The sequence below is a fragment of the Mytilus trossulus genome, chromosome 3 (assembly GCF_036588685.1).
Source record: "Mytilus trossulus isolate FHL-02 chromosome 3, PNRI_Mtr1.1.1.hap1, whole genome shotgun sequence".
Classification (NCBI taxonomy): Eukaryota; Metazoa; Mollusca; class Bivalvia; order Mytilida; family Mytilidae; genus Mytilus; species Mytilus trossulus.
In genome coordinates, this window is record NC_086375.1 from 23835260 (window position 1) to 23855248 (window position 19989).

The 19989-nt window shown below is 30.1% G+C and overlaps 1 protein-coding gene across 2 annotated transcripts in view; it reads right to left on the minus strand.

The window, feature by feature from the left end:
- LOC134710702 (uncharacterized) overlaps positions 1 to 19989 on the minus strand; it is a 39007-nt gene that overhangs the window by 13282 nt on the left and 5736 nt on the right. Inside the window, exons 1-2 of one of the 2 annotated variants that reach the window (XM_063571094.1) lie at positions 15227 to 15511; positions 2656 to 2831 (exon numbers count right to left, since the gene is read on the minus strand). In XM_063571094.1, coding sequence (XP_063427164.1) covers positions 2656 to 2831; positions 15227 to 15365 — 315 coding nt within the window. In that variant the 5' untranslated portion in view covers positions 15366 to 15511. Of the gene's footprint in view, positions 1 to 2655; positions 2832 to 15226; positions 15512 to 19989 lie in introns of those variants that run through there. The other variant, XM_063571093.1, reaches the window with a different exon arrangement.

Here is a 19989-nt window from a genome sequence, read left to right on the forward strand (position 1 = left end):
CTGCTTTAATTATAATTTATTCTTAAATTACACGACCTTTTATCTCTAACCAAGTTTAATATTTGATATATATTAAAGTTATTGAGCGAGCTGTCAGTATTTTCCATTAGAATTTAAAACCTTAGCTATAGTGGTATGGAGATTCTTCCACCTTTTGTATGTATATGTTTGCTCCAATACTAATCAACGTATTCAAGTCGTCTTTTATAGAAAAATATTCAATTTTAAAACGCAATAGTTAACTAGTATGAAATGTTATATTGATTTGGAGACGCGACAGAACTTGTCTTAGACCAAGGACAAATTTTAAATGGATATACTTAGGTGATTCACAATGTATGTTTTACAATTAATATGAATAATAATTTTCAAGCATGAATTTATCGAGGATTAATATTGGTTTTGTTCATTATACAATCATTCTATATTTATACCCACTCTCAAGGGAAAAACTTGTCTTACAAAACACCCACTTGGCTCATGACATATTATCACCTCTTGTTATAGTTACTGTAAAGCAAAAGGGGAGAGTAAAGGGGGGTACATTATTTTTTCACTGATTTTTTGGTTCAAAAAAATATTGACATATTTTGATCTTTATTGAGGAATAAGGATCAGAGACATGAAAAAAAAAATTGATTTAAAAAACAAGAATGGGTCTATCTAGAATCGTGAGATTAAAACCATAATTAACTAAGTTTATTGGGACTATTTCTCTTACTGTTGAAGTGTTCTATTAAAATGGTGGACATCTTTGATTTCAAGGTGGCCCCAAAATATGATGAAGAACTATTAAGAGGGGCGTAAAGGGGGGGTTTCTGCATGGCAGAATGCGAAATAAAATTGCCACAATGAACAAACAATTAAAAATTTCTTGCTCGATGTTGAGCTTTTTACAGATTTCAAGAAACACAGTGAATAATGAACCTTTTTCACGGCTGTACGTGAAATGAAAATGGCAAAACATGTTGCACGAAAATAACCTTTTACCACCCTCTATTAAGAATCAAATTTACATGGTAGTACATGGTTTCAATTTTTTTTAAAAAGAAATGAATTATTTTAGCAATTTCATCAACTGAGCCTGGGTTTTCAAAGGTTTAACAAACTATTGCTTTCATAAAACTCTTTGACAATAACCTGGATAAAAAGATTATAGCAGTAATAATGGATGTTTCCTTTATTGAGGGGCCTGATGGGTTATTTTCGTTCTTCGTGATGGATGCATTTTGGCTATCATGATCCATTTTTCTACAGATTTTTTTTTTTTATATTTCGTGATCTGTGATAATGGAAATTTATTTTCTGTGAGTCATGATTGACGAAAAAATCAACTCCTGATTAATGATGAGACCCCTCCATCAGACCCCTCTTTGTTGATCAGTTGTCTGTAACATGCATGAAGTATTTGTCACTGGACATAAAGCCAACAACAACAAATCTTTAATGATATGTATAAAATTTAAGTTTAAACAACCAAGTCTGCAATTTTTTATTTCTTTTTAAAATCAAAACATACTCCAGTTTAATAATGAATAAACTTGAACATGGTCAATCTAAGTAAATAACACTTATACTCTGGAATGTGAACCCTGATATAAAATCGTCTCGGATGTTTTCAATAATTTGTAATCAATTTTAGATATGTTACATACGTTCAGGGATACATTTAATATGTGAATGTATGGTTTGCATAGTTAAGCTGTGTATGATAAGTTAGTATTGTGATATTGCCGTGGAGAAGTCATTACGCTCTGTTGTTAACCTAGTGATCGCCTTGATGACGACAAAACCTAAACCCAAACACTTTTATTTAGTTTCTAAGATTTAAACCTTTACAAAATTCAAAAGACATGGGGTTTTATTAATTGTGAGGGTTGTCTAGTTTATTTTTAAGCTTTTTCAATAAACTTTTTTCAAGTTTTTGTTAGAATTTCCCAATGCATGTGCAGTATGTGTATTTTGGAATTAAATTCTTAAACTCATAATTCTATAAATACTAGAGAGAGATAGGAAAGAAGCATAACTGCACATGCATGATGAAATAACAAAAATTTTCCTTTCATCAAAAACTTTTAAAAAGTCAAATTTCAATATCGACATTAGCCTTCATGTAAATATTTGTTTGCTGTTGAAGTCGAGTAAATAGAGAAATAAGAACTTCAAAAGCCGCTTGAGATCTTTCGGATAATGTTCGTCAGTTGGTTTTCTCATCAATAATTAATTTTATTTGAGCAGATAGTGACATGAAATACAAAAAAAAGTTGAAATTCAAACTTCTCAGTCAGCATGCACAGTTTTTATTCTTAGTTTTCAGTTCAAGCACACTTATTTAGCTTAAAAATTGGTCATGTCTGTTTAGATGGTACACTTCGTTTTGTAAAATATTGTTAGGGGGGAAATCCAAATTATTCCTGTGAAACAAATAGATTTTAGGAACTTTTCATTTTATTTCTTTCAGTTTTTAAGTGAAAAATAGTTAATAAGAAATTCTTCTTCCTTCCCTTTTTATTTTTGTGGAATGAAGAGAATATATTAACAAATCTGTCGAAGCATAAGTTTGCGGCAATTTATTTTTTAAGAGTTTTATCACATCTACAATGTAACAAATTCATATTTCCATTCACTAATCATAATTTTTCCTATAAAACTTACTTTGCAGGGCAAGCATACTAAGGCCCCGAAGTAAAAACCACTAGCTTTTTCTCCACAAACTACGCAGACTTTGAAGTCTTTGTCTTCATCTGGCATGCAGTCGTTGGTCGATTCTAATTTAATATCAGCGGGGAAACCCACTTCGTCATCTAAGCTACTAGACAGACCACAAGAACCTGCAATAGAAAGAAAACAAGTTCTAAATAACAAATATGTCGGCGCAATAATAGATATAATGTCATGTATTAAAATTCAAGATATATTAAAACCAGAATATGTGTCCAAAGTCATAGGATGTCATGTCCAGCTCACACCAACAAATTTCAATGAAAATGGTCCAATATATTTGGGTAAAAACTCTAATTTGGTAAATCAATCGATATCTATATTAACTGAAATTTCTATAAAAATTTCTTCAAACTACATGATTATTGAAACTAGTGATGTCAGCTAGCGTGAGTTCGAGATTTAGTTTAGGATTTCAGCAGATTAAGGTAGATTAAAATCATACAGGACCCAGACCCTCCCTTTCAATCCTTTCCAGATTCATATTATTTATGCATCTTTGTACAAAGCAATACTCAGAGATAGATATAGGAAGATGTGGTATGAGTGCCAATGAGACAACTCTCCATCCAAATAACAATTTAAAAAGTAAACCATTATAGGTTAAAGTACGGCCTTCAACACGGAGCCTTGGCTCACACCAAACAACAAGCTATAAAGGGCCCCAAAATTACTAGTGTAAAACCATTCAAATGGGAACACCAACGGTCTAATCTATATAAACAAAACGATATAGGAATAGTTCTTTAGAAACTTCATTTGAACTTTGGTGGATAGTTGTCTTATTGGCAACCATACCACATCTAAATTTTGGTTGTAAAATGTAATACATTTTGGGGGGTTGATGTAATTTCTTTCTTTGGTTATGTCATTCTTTCAACACAAACTTCAAAAAAGAAAACTTTGAATAGCAACATACTTATAGTTCATGTAATTCCCTATTAAATTATGTGGTATACATTTGTAAGGGAAAGCTTTGTAAAAAAAAGGATTCCAAAAAGGAACTTTGATATTCAAAAACCATCAAAAAAAAAATGTTTTCTTTGTATGGCAATATTTTGCACCCAAGTCCATATAAAATTTAATTTCAAATTCAGTGAAATTAGTTCCTAACAAATATCTATAAATCAATAGTGTCTAAGACCAAACAGCTACCCCTGGCTGACCCATTTTAATGTACTTTTACAGGTATATTTATTGGTCAATGTTTATATAGAATACTCTGCATAGTTTCTCTAGTATACAAAAGTTTTGTTTACATAGACTGTATCTTATGGACAGCAAATGTTAAATATGGGCAAATAAAATTATTAACTTTTAAAACTCAACGCCTCCTTAACCTTGGGGCAGTAGGTTAAAGTCATTAAGTTGAATCGAAATATAAGAAGTTGGGCGGTAACAACAACAGATGGTAACATTACATTGGGAGTCTATATGAGCCCACCAAAAGAGTTTGGTCACGATACGAAACATGCAATTAGAAGTACTTCTGAAAATCAATATTGGACCAATTCAAACAATTGCATTTAAACAAATGCATTTAAACAAGGCAATTATTTTTATAAACTGTAACATGGAAACTTAATCTTATTTCTATTTTTATAACTGTCCGAAACTTTAAAGGGTTCATTACAATTAAACTTTTACCGGAAATGAAATGAAACAAATATCTTTGATTACTAACATTCCAAACTTTGGAATATTAGTGCAAGTGCTAGACTTACAATGTAATGAAAAATACCATTGAAATTACAGATCATAACATGAAGTCAAACTGGTACATTATAGTGGGAGGTTGTTTTTTTTTTTGCAATCTTTAGTAAGAGAAAGCTTGATTGAGTATCTGATGTCCAAAATTTGTGGACATTTATTGTAAATTTAGAACTTTGCAATAATTTTTACTTTTTTGGATTCGAGCGTCACTGATGAGTCTTTTTGTAGACGAAACCTGCGTCTGGCATATTTACAAAATTTAGTCCTGGTATCTATGATGAGTTAATTTTATATTTCAAAATTTGCAACCAATAGGTTACACAGAAGTAGAAGTATAGCATTGAAATATTGATAGCACTATTTGTAAGCAGCATTTTCTGAAATTGAATAATTTATTTAAATTGTTGGTCAACAATAATAATTGAGAGCAGACATTTCTGAATTTCCAATCAGTTTAAGAACTGCAGATAATAAAAGCTCATTCATACTTATGAATGAATTCAATAAAAATTTTGATTTCAATGGTATATTTCAACTTGGTGTTCCTGCTTTAATCTTAACAAATTCCTTTCAATTAGTTCCTTCTGTAAGGTCATTTTGTTTCATTGAAGATAATTCTAGCTAACCTTGCCTGGGTAAAAAGATATTGATTTTTCAATAGTACAGATTTAAGCGGTTTTGTAATTCCAAGTTATTAATTAATGGACTACAATCACTACATATTCTATTTCAGGTAGCCTGGAAAAGACAACCTGACCAGTCTTTTGCCAGAACAATACATGACAAGACAAAAATATCGATTACACACGTCACAGATAAACCCTGGTCTCTCAAGCCATATTTGTACGGAACATTAAGGGGATATTTCTGATAAAGAGAGGTGCGACCTTTTAAGACGGCCCCAGATAAAGCTGTCAGATCGCTGAGTACTATTACATTATCTGGGTACGAATAAGCTTTATACAATGAACAATTGAAACAAATGTTTAATTTTGGGAATTCCGCAGCAGGTGAGCCCCATTAATATCTGTCAGGGTTACCTGTATTTTACCTGGCAGGTAACACTGACATATTGTGTAATATTATTACAGATTTAATAATTGATAGAGAATTTTATTTCATCATAATATTGAATTTATTGAATTTTATTATATTTTAAAGTTAGGGTACATTTAAATTAACGGACATGAGGAGTTATTTCAAAAGATTTTATTAATTAACGAACTCTATCCTGTTCTTCAAATTTCTTTTTAAATATATTTTTCCTGTTCGATTAAATAAAAGTATTTATTTAATGACTAAATGCTTTTTTTAAATTAAGTTTTGATGCATCAAATTGCATGAAACCAATTTAAAATGTAGGAGTTCCCCATTTGGTGAGGTTATAAATAGACCTGTTTGTGCACGAAACTTTATCCATTTATAGTATATGAATTATCAATTACTTCTATACAATAACAACCTTATTTTCTCTCTAATTTAGCAAATCAAAATCTGAAGAAATAAAATAGGAATGTGTTGATGGGACACAGATGATGCCCCTCCTTGCATATAACACGACAAAGGGACACAAAACTGGTGAGGGTCATAAAATTAAGTAATCAGAAGTGTGACTGTCTAAAAAATATATTAACAAACTTTGACAGTCACATTTCAATTACATTTTTTGTAGGGTGGAGGGTTTCCCAAAAAGTTGTTAGTCTCACTGGTTGACCTCAATCTTTAGTAAGCAATTTACTACAGTCCAAATACGTATTTTCTTAAATTCAGCAATTTGCTGTGAACCCAATTCCTACTTTTTTCACCTGTAAAAGTCCTTTATTATCAGACTTATATAAACAAGTCAAGAAAACTTGTACACATGCATTCATTCATAGTGATTGGGAAAGTTTAACAGTGTCAAATCTATTTGCACTTCAAAACCTAATACCTTATTAAACTATATATAAACCTGACCTTGACCATCACTCAGGTGTACTTGTGAACTTATAATTGTACTTGTAACAAGTTACCACTTATGTACTGCTGAATTAATAATTAATAGTTTGAACCATAAAGCTGTTTAAATTTTCTGCCTATTTAACCAAGCTTCAAAATTGCTATAAACACGCCTTTTTAACACAGTTTTAAGTATATAATTTCCAATATTAAGCAATGAATATTAGAAATTGTTTTTCATTTCTTAATAATGAAGTTGTAATCGACGATATAATAAACAATCTGTTGTTCATGGTAACTTATGACATTGCATTTATAGTTCTATATTTATAGTTCTAAATAATTATTAAGTTTCGTAAACTGGTTAACCCTGCAACAGTTATATGTGCCTGTTAAAACCATAAAGTTAGTTAAATGAATTCAATTGGATTGAATTATGTCCCTTGTAATGTCTCTCATGACAATTTAAGAGTTATGTCCCTTGTACATCACTGCAAATTCCTTTAGGTGCTATTTGTTTGTTAATCAAAAATATAAATTATTCAAATAATTATACCACAATCTCATCATTTAATAACTTTACATATGTAATATTCATTGTTAAAATTAATTTGACATCAATAATTGTGGAAATAATAAAACAAGGGGCAGATAATAAATTGTGATTGAATTCAAAGTACATTTTTGTAAAAATTTTATCTAAGTAGGTTACTTTGACATAAGTCTGCAAGTTGAGCATGTAACACAATAAAAACATAATACAGTCATTGTGTTGGTTTAAAATATTTTTATCATCCCTCGTAATCAGATTTGGAGCACACTTCAAAACTTAAATTGAGGACTGTTTAAGGTAATAAATACAGATTATCTTAATTCTTTTGAATATAAATACCTAAGGAACTGGTCACAGAGCTCGGCAGATTATTATTCACCGGAATAAAAATAAACACCAAATTGTCAACGGGTTTTAAAACAACGAAATTGATATTATAAATGCAGATGTTTGCAGTTATTTGATATCAATTTAAAGTTCTTTTTATTAAACAAATGTCTGTTGTTGCAAATTATTAAGGATTATTATGTCAACAAAGTTCTTACAACTGGAATCTTTTTCCATTTCACTCTTAGTTTTTAAAGATATGTACAAACCAAAGATCTTACGAATTTGCAGTGTCATATGTTGTTAGAATTGAACATAAATATAAAAGTTTCAAAAGTATCATCTTGATCACTCATTTCTGCAGTTTAGTTTTCAAAATTTATATTTTTATTGATTGGGGATTAAAAATTTAGAACAAAAGTTTTACAATGTGTGTAACCATCTTCTCTAGCCAAGGGTTACGAACCACTACCGCTTTCTTCACGGTAGAAGAGAGCGGTAGTGGATCGTAACACTTGGCTAGCGAAGATGGCGTGTACCATGATATTTATCCTTTTTATTATATTTGCCTCTGAATCATTCAGCACTATATCATTTACCTATTACGTAAATAATTATAAATGCTATTACATTATATCTAACTATGACTCCTTTGAATACAAACTAATTGCTGTTATAAATTTACAAAAAAGAAGGTTTCATATTAGTTTATACCAATTGAATAGATAGCCTTAAAAGCTCTTTTCTTGACTGGAAGTCGTTTTTCATCAACATCAGTTTAGATATTGTTTGACAATGACAGAATCCATTAAATAAAACACCTCCGTGATTTCAATTGTGTTTGTTAAGATGCTGTTACCACAACAAATTAACGGGACTTCCCTCACGTCATTCAAATTAGTCGATTTTAAGATCAACTGATAAACGAAATGTGATTTCCTATTGAGTAAATAAAATGGTTAGAAATTTTCAAGTTTTAATAGTATTAATTTGTATGCGCAGTTTTCCGAACATGAAAAGTTACTTCTATATATTAACTGAATAATTTGCAGACGTGACATAATCATTGTCTGTTCGTAGTTTTAAAACTAATTTTAGATTTTACTATTCGATCGGGGATTAAAATAAAATGTTTGTTTGTTATTTATATGATTTATGGTTGAAATATAAATCGAATTATGTAATTTACTCAACAAAAAAAAGAACCAAAAAATTAGGTCAATTAAGCTCATGCATGTGTAACCTTGAAATTAGGTTAGTTAAAAGCATAGGCAGGAAACTAGGTCATTTGAGCTTATGCAACCGTTTAGAAAGTAGGTTAATGTACCCATAGGTTTAAATTTAGACAGAGAATAATGAGTCTGGAAGTGTTAAGTCCAGTGGCAAACCTTACGTAAATACCAAGAATGGTTGATGTAAAAACGAAAATTTATTTTTATTGATTGCAAAATGAAAAGAACATAAAAATGTTTGCTTATTCAGCAATAATAATGTTAAGAACAACAATATCTGCTAGCGAGCACTGGATTCTTTGACCTAAAAACTGCCAATTCATCAGATTTGGACCAACAAAATAGTACAAAACATGTTTTAAGAGGAATATTTATTGATTCAGACAAAAAAAAATAAAAAATTGTGTCACCTCTCCTTTCACAAAATAAGTCCAGACAACAATTTGATTTCAGAAGGACCAATGGAAAGAAGGACGGATATGAGTAACACTATATGCTCCGCCAATTAGTGGCGGGGGCATATTAAAACAAAATTAATCCAAGTTTTAATCGATGCAGTGTTTCCTTTTTAGTAAACGAAATATGAATTTTATGAATTATACTTCAAAATTACTGTCATTACCCTTAAATCTGATAAAATATTGCTAACAATTATTAATTATTTGGATTTTAAGAAAAATCTGACACAAATCTTAACTTACAAAATTGACGCAGACAAGACCTTTGACAAAAAGTTATTGAAACATTCCCTTTAACTTCAAATTATTCGTAAGACATATCAACTGACTTTTTACGATACAACAATGTGTTACGATATTACGTCTAACATAATGCAAAATTTTAAAGATATTCTAAGTCCTTTTATAAAACTATTGTTGTTAAAGCATCTATTTACCAAAGATATTTTGACAACCACCTTATACTTGAACAATAAAATCTTGAATAATAAATTTAGAGTTTTAATAATTTCAATTAGATGACAACTTACAAAGTCTACCCGAATTATTTGCCCTGTACAAACTTTATTTCCTGCCAAGTTATCTAACATACATCTTGATGTGCCCCGTGGTTGTCTTAATATTTGTATTGTTCTTGCACCCTTCAGTGTGATTTTCAGACTAAATTATGACAGTAGATGTTTTATGTCTTTGCCAGATTTTTTTTATATATACATTTGTATTACTTTGTTCTTCAATTCACATTTGTGGAGTGATATTCACTTAAGTGGCATGATCGATATTCACTTTTGTGGCGTGATATTCCCATTTATGTCGTAATATTCTCATTTTTGCATAATAGTCAGTTCATGAGAAAATTTAGCTGAATTCAGTTCTTAATTGCTGTCTTAAACTTGTAGGAAGGAGACTTTTTGCTGTGTGTGTAAAACCTCACTGTGGTTTTGGGATAAAGAAAAGCAATAAGAGCTATTCCTATTGTCATTGCTTTCTGTGTTTGTTTGCTGTGCATGTAAAGATCTTGTGTCATGGATAAATACCCCTTATATTTTCTTTTGTATAACACATGTATTTTATTACTTGTGTTAATTGTCACTGTTCCACAAAACATAATTTTTGGTAAAATGATGGAATGTATACTTATCTTAAGCTACCATCCTTTAAAAGATCTAGGTTACCATGACTAATTTTTTATACATAAAATATAAGGCTTTGGAGTATGGACCCAATAAAGAAGTATAGGTACCCCCAACATAGTCAATTCCAAACTGCAACCTTTTTTGTTTAGCAGGCAACCTTGCGACCTTACATATCAATAAAATGGACCTGAGACCTTTAAAACTGTTCAAAACTATATTATTCAAATGTTTATTTGCATTAACCTGGTGACCAGAGGTAATTTTTAAACTTGACCTTATGACTTAATATTGGAATCATACTTGAGCCCCATATAGTGAAATTTAAGTTTGTAAAGATATTGATTAATGTTAAAATCAAAACGATTCTATATATGACTGATTCTATATATGTCAAACTATTTCTAGAAAACTGTGCTTCATATTAGCCAAGTTCAGGAAAAATAATGAATAAAATTGAGAATGGAAATGGGGAAAGAGACAACAAAACAACCATAGAATAGAACTGACAACAGCAGAAGGTCACCGAAGTCACAAAATGTTTGATTTTTCACCATTACTACCTTTTAATTTTAAAATGGACAACATTTCAATCAAGTTGTACACCTCATGGATTTCTTATTCCAACTAATAAACGATATGGCATGGCATGGTGCTATGAAGACAGCAGAAGACAATTAATGTCTTTCTTCTGACCTTCAGTGATAAAAAAATCTATAGCAACTGATTGTGACTTTTAAAGATTTCAATTTTATGTTTTTTCTAGTAAATTCATCGATAAAATATCGATTTATTTTTTAGAATTAAAATGTGTGGTCATCCCAGTTCAGAAAAATCCATCTAAACTTTTTTACCCGCAATAATATATAAGCAATTTTGCAGTATATTAAATGACAGACTGAAATAAACGTAACTGTAAATCTTCTTTCAAATATCAATAAGTAATTTGCATATACGCTAATCACGAATGAGTATTTCCCAACATATTTTAGATGTCAAATCAAATCTGAGTAGTTTAAAATTCAAATAAATGTTTATGTTAACCAATTTTTTCCAACAATGCCTGAATATGAAATGCATAAATTGAAACCAATAACGGTAAACAAGTCAGCGCTGCTTATATTTATAACCCATCTCTTGGCAGAGTTAACAATTGCAAACTTTATAGTACATTTTTACACACAAATTTATATAAATAGAACCCTGCATTTGTCCTTTCTTAAAATTATTTATGTTTTCTTCCGGGAAGTATTCGACTCCAATATTAGGAAGAAGAAGAAAAAGAAGAAGTTAGGGTTTGGTGGCAGGTGTGGCCTATGCCGCAATATTTCTAGTAATTCCTGTTACCTTTTAAATTTTTTCAATGGATATCAAGTAGGTAATAGTGACCTACTACTTCATGAAAACTGACCTACTTTAGAGCATATTCACGTACAAGTTTGATGTCAACCAAATTCAAGATCAGACAAAGATTTTCTGGCAGGATGATTGTATAATCCAAATGTTTAGACATTTAATATTAAGGCGTTGACTTCAAATTAGATATTGGCCTGCATTCCACCCTGGAAGTTAGCTGGAACATGCACTTGAGAATTACAGAAGTCAGAGGGGAAAACCCATGTAAGACTACTGAAATATTGGACTTCAGTTTCTCAATAATATGGGACTACAATATAATTCCGCAGTACTGTATTGAATAAACTGGTATGTACTGGTAAATATATCATAATGCACTGGTCAGGTCATGTTTTCTTATCAAAGACCCTTCCTAAAAAAATTTGAAACTAATATGCCATGTGGACATAAATTAAATTTGACAGGTGGAAAAAATATGACACCGGAAAACAAACTTCAATTAATTCATAAGTATAATTTTCAACAATGTGCTGACTATTGTTTGGAACACAGAAAGTGTTATGGAATTATGACCTGTGAAATTCCAACAATATCAATTTCAAATGAAAAGAAAAAAAAGTGTTTTATAGAGTTAAAAATTTGCTCTACTTTAGTCCAGTAGGCAACAATTTTTTTCTTATACTTATAATGTTGTGACTTATATTTTGGTATACATAAATCTATAGGAAAGAACAAGCAAATATATTATAAATATATATCTATATGATGTTTGGTTGTTTTAAACTTCGTAGTTCTTTTGTCAAAACAGTCATGGTTTTCCTAAGTATTTCCGAAAGAAAAACTTTGTCTTCGTCAGTTTGAATGTCAGAGGTGTTTTGTAAAAGTATATCATAGTCTATCTTCCACAAGCTGTAATACTACCAGTTTGAAAAAAACATACTTTTTTATGAAAACTGAATAAAAGATATAATTTTATGAGATTTTTTAAGCAAAATTCAAATACTGGGACAGGAAATGAAAATCTACCAGTATCTGAATATGCACTACATAAGAGAGAAGTGTCAACAACCATCAGCAGAAAACAGAAAACTTGACATAACAAGACTGAATATAATAAGGGATCAAAGTTCCAATAGATAGTCTGCAATCGCAATGGAGATATCGGAAAAACTGACGTATCAAAGTTATAAATTATCAACAACAACACCCAATAAAACAACAATCAAGCTGAGCCACTCATCAACTGTCATCTCAAGAATGATCATATCATATACATGTAGAGTGATTTGTACATTAACAAAACACTCTTAGTTGAAAGGTACTTTCGTGTTCCTCCAAGGTGAGAAACCAAATATTAATACTGTGAATTCATTATTATTCGTTGGATATCAATTTTTGTGAATTTCATGGTTACTCAGGAACCACAAGTTTAAATATCCAAAGAATTCTAAAATTTGTTTAGGATTTAATGCACTTAATTTGCAAAGAAAAACCATGAAACCATAAATATCCACAAAAATGCAAGTTTTCATCAATCCACGAAAATTGGTACCCACCAAAAATAAATGAACCCACAGTAAATAATGCAAACCACAATTATCAAAAATTTTCATTTCACACTAAGAAACAAGATCACAGTGACCTACTTCACTGTAATGTTATTTTTTTTCTAAAAATAAAAACGATTTGAATTTCTGAATTCTTAAAGGTCGATTAGTTTAAAAAGTCAATTTAGAATACAGAACTGATCAAAGACATTTGTTGTGACTAATGTCCATTATACTATTGATCTAACAATTAAAAATGCACTTAAAAAAACTCATTTTTGAGACATAAAATGTTAACTGCAACCTACCTGGCAATTAAATCGTTAATTATGTATCTTCAAAAAACAAGTCTTTTACAAAATAGTTGTCAAGGCGTTTGCTTTTCCACAAAGTCAATATTATTGCAATTTAAAATAAATAGTCTTTGTTAAATTTATTCAAAACTTTTTTAAAACTCAGGTAAATTCAGAGCTTGACATATAGGAAAAAGTAAAATAACCAAAAAACTGAATTCTGAGGAAAACTCAAAAACAGAAAGTCCCTAATCAAATGGCAAAATCAAAAGCTCAAACACCTCAAACAAAAGGAAACTGTTACATTCCTGTCTTGCCAGTACTTCATTCTCTTAAACAGAAAACCTGGTTTTATAGCTAGCTAAACATCTCCCTTCTGTGACAACCATTTAAATTTGTGTTTTTGAGTTGTTGGCTTTTGCATTTTATTTACAGAAGATTTTTTTTCATTTAATATGTTGATTACTACCCAAAAGGTACCTTCACAAAATATCTAGTAGGTATCTATAACTTGATGAGGAGGACCACATGATCTTGTGGTTAGGTGTGAAGATTGTCATCATTGAAGATCTTGTAACAAGTTTCAAGATAAGAACAGCAATCATTGTTCTATTCAGCTAGATAATTGAGATTTCCAGCTATTTTGTTAATATTTATTTTTAGTGGGTACAAAATTTGTGAATTGTGGAAAACTGCATGTTTGTGGAAATTTTATTCTATGATTTTGCCAAGGTGTGCAAACATTTCTTTAGAAAATTCTACATCTTTGTCTTTGATCATATGAATAAATGGTTTCCCTGTATCCAACAAATATTGATTCCTAAACTTTGAATATCTAGAGAAAATATATCTTCTAATTTTCACCCTACTTCTTTAAAAATATTATAATATTATGTAATTAGTTTGACCTTAAAGGGAAAACAACTGCAGCTTCAAATAAAAAATTTAGATGGAAACAATGAATTCTAAGTCACTTGAGATTCATAAATGCTACTGAATCATTACTGTGGATTCATTTATATTTGTATATTTGAATTTTCGTGAAATGAGCTAAACTTGAATTTTCGTTAATATCTAATTTTGTAGTTAAAACAAAGTCTGCATACATTTTTTTGACAAAATTTGTAATTTGTTGAACTTTTAAATTCTTTTTTCCCCTGTATCAATGAAATTCACAAAAAATTGTATCCAACAATATTAATGAATCCACAGTATTGAAATGGTCTTACTGTGGATTTGTTTGTATTGAATCGTGGATGTAATACCATTAATCAAACAGATATTGCCTATTTTATGTGGATTTATTCATTTTCTTTTTCTTGGGTATAATCATAATTATGGTACTAAGATTCATGGGTTGAAGAATTTTATTTTCATGGAGACTTTGATTTGATAGTTTTGTCAAAGTTATATATTTCTGTAGGAAATTTATAATTCATTGAATATTTGAATTTGTGGTTCTTCTATATCAACAAAATCAACTTAAATTAGTATCCAGTGAATAATAATGAATCCATAGTAAACTTATATGTAAAACCTAATCAAATATCCTTAAAAATACAATTTTCCTAAATCCATGAAAATTGATACTCATAAAGTAAAAGAATCCACAGTGTTATGTTAAAATAATTCTAAAGTTCTGAAAAATTTGAAAATTATTAATCGTTACCAATACAGATAATTAAATAACGCCTGAAAAAACTTTTCAAACTCTAAACAAACTTCTTCAAAAGATATCTAATTCATGTACAAACATATAAAACGGAAAGTCCTATTCCCATGGTATAAATAAATATTATTCCTTACTAAAAATCATTTTAATAAACTCATACAAACTTAGTAACAATAGGTAATAATTAAAAAATAACAGATTACATATGTCAAATATTCTTAAAACTTATATGTTCAGTTAAGCAGAACTTTTTCCATAACGGTAAAAAGACAAAATGGCTTACCAGAATAAAATGAACATGGTAGATTTCTTTTCCTTGGAAAATAATATGGAGAAAAATGATGGAGATGATGAAAGGCTAGGCCACCATGATGGTAGGCCCCTGTCCAAATTGGTTGCTGTACCAAGCAGTCCATTGTCATGATTTTTGTCCAGCCAGCTAATATTTAATCGTGGTGCATGGCCGTCGTCTTCTTTACTACTTTTGCTCAGGTATAGTTTATTGGCGTCTATAGATCTGTCGGGTCACGTGATTGGGTATAATCACTTAGATCGTACCCGTAACAATATACAAACAATTCAACCATAGAATCTACTTTCTGGCATGGGATCAAAATTTTTCTTCTACCGTTTGAAATGCAGGTAGATGTTCAAAAGGACTCAATAACAACGGGATTTACTTCACAAAGATAAATATTTATATTAAATTGTCCCAGGTGAAACCAGGTCACCCATAACCCAATACACATTTAAACATTACAATCAATACTAATTTTTATTCAATTTTATCAGGAGGGAAATGATATCACTTATGGATTTACTTATCTCGCTTTTGTGGTGGTATTTATAAGAAAGTTTGTAATAACCCTCCTACGGAAATGGAGTGTCTTAGTAAAGGACCTCATATTTACTAACTAAAATCCCATCCCACAAAACAAGTCTTAATCAAACTTTGATAAATGAAATGAAATTTAATTTAAAAGATTTTGTAGAAAATCATTTTTCAAATTTATGAAACTATAAGCTGAGAGTAGGAGAATGAAAAAGTGAAAGATTTCAAAAGGATTAGGTAAGCTTTGGACCTAAATTTATTCCAAAAATCAAAAGTGAAACAAAATTTCCCTTTTTTGAAAATTGGATGTTGAAGTTACATATTCAAGTAATCAGTGATATTTGTTTATTTTTTTATTCAGCTCTTTAGCTAAATGCAGGAGAACAAAACCATGTCTGTTTAACTCCCACATGTAAAAAGAATAATAATAGCATAAACCACTTAAAAAAAACTATTTAGAAAAGACAAAAAAAAAATGTTCTACACTTTGACAAAATTTCTTTAGGTTGAACTTTGTGCTCTATGTTAATCTAGCCTATTAAAATTCCTAATATTTTTTTAATCACCAAAATATGGCAAATATTTCTTGTTTTATCATCTTAATAAGGTCACAGTTAGTCAAAGTTATCAATTCCTTAAATCTACAAGCAAGATAGGTTCAATAATTTACCTATTCCTTACCAAAGAACCTGAAGAATTTCACAGACTATGCAAATGTGATTAGAAAAAAAGAGGGAAATTTTAAAATAGATAAACTGTGAACTATTTTTTTACAAGTGATAGATAGTACATGTGTGATATTCTTTGTATAACTTTTAAATCAAATAATACACAGGTCATAGTTAATTTTTTTTAAATATATGAAGCTGGTCTAGTTCTAAGGAGGTGCGTTTGTCACAAGATGATTTGTAGGTGGAAATATTTCAATCAATTTTAAAAGTATTTTTATTTTTTGTGCTCAGTTTTTCCTCATATGCTGGTATTTTTTTCTGTTTACATAAGTGGCAGTAGTTCCAATTCAAAGAACATTACTATTACATGTATTTCCATATCACAAGAGAAAATATGAAAAAAAATATGGAAAAAGTTACTCTTTTTTAAGTCCTGGTCATTTTATCATAACTTGTCATAAGAGTTTAAGTAAAAAAAGAGTCCCATGTTTCTTGACCTATTTAATGAAAAAATCACTGTAGTTCTTGTAAAAGACATAAGTTATTCCAGAAAATATGTCATCAACATTGATTAATCACTGAATAATCACTGATTGGTCAATATCAGCAACATTGAATAATCACTGATTAATCTATGTCAGCAGAAAACATCCACGGTTCACCAAAGTTTTTTAAGTGAAACGTGATTATCCAGCACCCACATGTTTGTATTCTATAACTGGGTCAGAACAGTTAGCAGACTATCAGTGCCCATGGTCCAATCAGTAGTTTGCACTTTTGTACCGACATGATCATACCATATTAACATTGTCACTTGGAACTTTGTGATTTTAATTTATTCTTGAATTTATATTGAATTCATAACTTGTTATTAGTTCAGTTTAATTCAAACATATTTATTTACAGTGGATTGGGAAAAAAGTTATTACAACTTATATTAATCCTTTTCCACGTTGTGAGTGCGAGTGCTGCCTTGTAGCGGCATTAGCTTTCTCTTTTTTGAAATCTACAAGGGTGCCTTTAAGTGCAAGTGATATGGCTCTCTCTTAGTCATTTATCATCCCCTTCCGACAGACTATCACCGTTTCCTCAAGACCATACTTGCAAATGGTGTCCATGGAGAGCAGAAAATTCAGTTCCTGGAACCGTAATGGAACCAGGAACCTTTGTGTAAGTAGTCCAATGCACCAACCACTACACCACGTCTCTCTCAACCTGTCATTTTTTTAAAACAAAAATGTTTTGATTTGAGCACAATGTTTTGTCTTATGTAAATGAAATGTTTTTTCAGTTATTTCTATTTACTGAAAGTTTGTAGTTCTGTTTATGGATTTAAAAATTAGAAAATGAGGTATGATTACCAATTAGACAATTATCCAACAAAGACCAAATAAAGTAACTGTAAGAAAATACAATTTTCATAAAATTTTGTAGGATCAAGGGCTGAGGGGGGATAGGACCTTTATCGGGACTCCAGGGTCAAGTCTTTTTAAGCTCAGGATTTCGGGATTAACACTTTCGTGATCGGAGAACCCTTTTTTTTCAGATTTCGGGATGTCGGGATTTACTTTATTTAAATTCGGGACCTCAGGATTTCATTTTTTCAAGTCCGGGATTTCGGGATCAGCACCCCTTCTATCCGCCCTCAGGGCTCTAACTACCCCCAAAAAACTATCAACCTAATGAAAATCAAACTCAATCTATAAGTCATATCCAAATCAGCTTAAGATATGCAGGCATTACCATTAAAAGAGAAAAGAACATATACATCCAAAAAAAATCACCAAACTTTCCAGATTAGCAAGATGACACTTTCCAAAATCCATGTGTTTCTCATCTTATAGATCTTTCAAAATGTAAAAGTGAAACAGTCCTTTTTAAATTTAAGCAATTTATTATTAGTAAAAGTGTAATTCTAGCAAAAAGGAAGATTCAATCCTTGTATATAAATATATCCTGAAACATGCAATTTCATTTATTGAGATTAAATCTTTTTCCGTGTTTAACTACTGTAAATTTCTCTAGATCATTATAACTTAGGATTAAGAAATTTAAAAAATACAAAAAAATACCAAGAGTTAGGTGGATATATATCTCGATATAAACTTTATCATGACCTGCATCAAAGAATAAACATTTACTTATTTATTTTTTCATTTCAAACCAAATAGTTCCTTGAAAGTCAGCAAATTTATAAAAAACTTTGCAAACCTCATTTAACAAATTACTTAGATTTATTATTATTATTTAAACTAGCATAACCAAAAATCTAGGTTAATTCAAAATACTTTTAATCAATTGGATCATTAAATTCAAATAATTTAACATCAAATTTTGACATTTTTCATTCATGGTATTGACAGCAGACGGCGAATGCATAATGGCTTAAAACAAAAACTTTATAACCAAATCAATTACATGTCTATTCAGATTTGCCTTAATCTTTACACCACGCTGATATTGTTTCAAATTATGAACATCATTTCTAACATATAAATTGATTATATTTCATTGTTAGTTACACTTCAAAGAATTTTTAAACCTATTAATTTTTTTGAAAGAGGGATGAATTCATTTGTGATAAACTTCAGGTGTACGATTGATCATCAAATCAAGCGATGACTAAATACTTTTATTCTGATTTCAGTTTGGAAATTTGATCCCTAAATATTTAGAGGAGCAGGATCTGCTGACCTAGACAAGGGTTCTCACTTAGGAGAGTTCATGAGTCCTGGACTCCTAAAAATCTGTATAGACTCACCATTTTTAAAACTAGTGAGTCCAAAGATGCATTAAGATTGAAATATTTTGTATGAACTGAACACACGTATTATTATTTTATAGCAAAAGTTAAAAAGTTATCTGAATTTAATGGCATTTCATTGCTTTAAAGTCATAAGAAACCTCAAATTAAAAAAAATAATGCATATGTTTTTTATAGCTCAATGGATAGTTTTCATTATAATAGTTATCAAAGGTACAAGGATAATAATTTAGTACGCCAAACGCGCGTTTCGTCTACATAAGACTCATCAGTGATGCTCATATCAAAATATTTATAAAGCTAAACTAGTACAAAGTTGAATAGCATTGAGGATCCAAAATTCCAAAAAGTTGTGCCAAATATGGCTAAGGTAATCTATGCCTGGAATTAGAAAATCCTTAGTAGTTTTTTTTTAAGACTAAGTTTATGATGTATGTATTGGTTCAATAATTGGAATAATATTATTTTTTATCAGTCACTCGTTTATTATGACTTTAATAGGTCATGAAGGCTAAAATGAATAATTATATTGCAATTAAATATCTTTTTCTTACTGTTGGGCTCACCATGATCAAAAATGATAAGTCCTTCAAAAATTGTTAGTGAGAATCCTGCTTGACTGAGCACATGAGAACATGAGTACATGAGTTTGAACCCAGTTTTTGTTGGGATCCTTATATTGATTGATTTTTTATGGTTTGTGTTAACGCCACTTTCAGCACGATTGTACTATTTCATGGATAATTGTTGAAGTTAATAGACCATGTTTGAGGGGACAA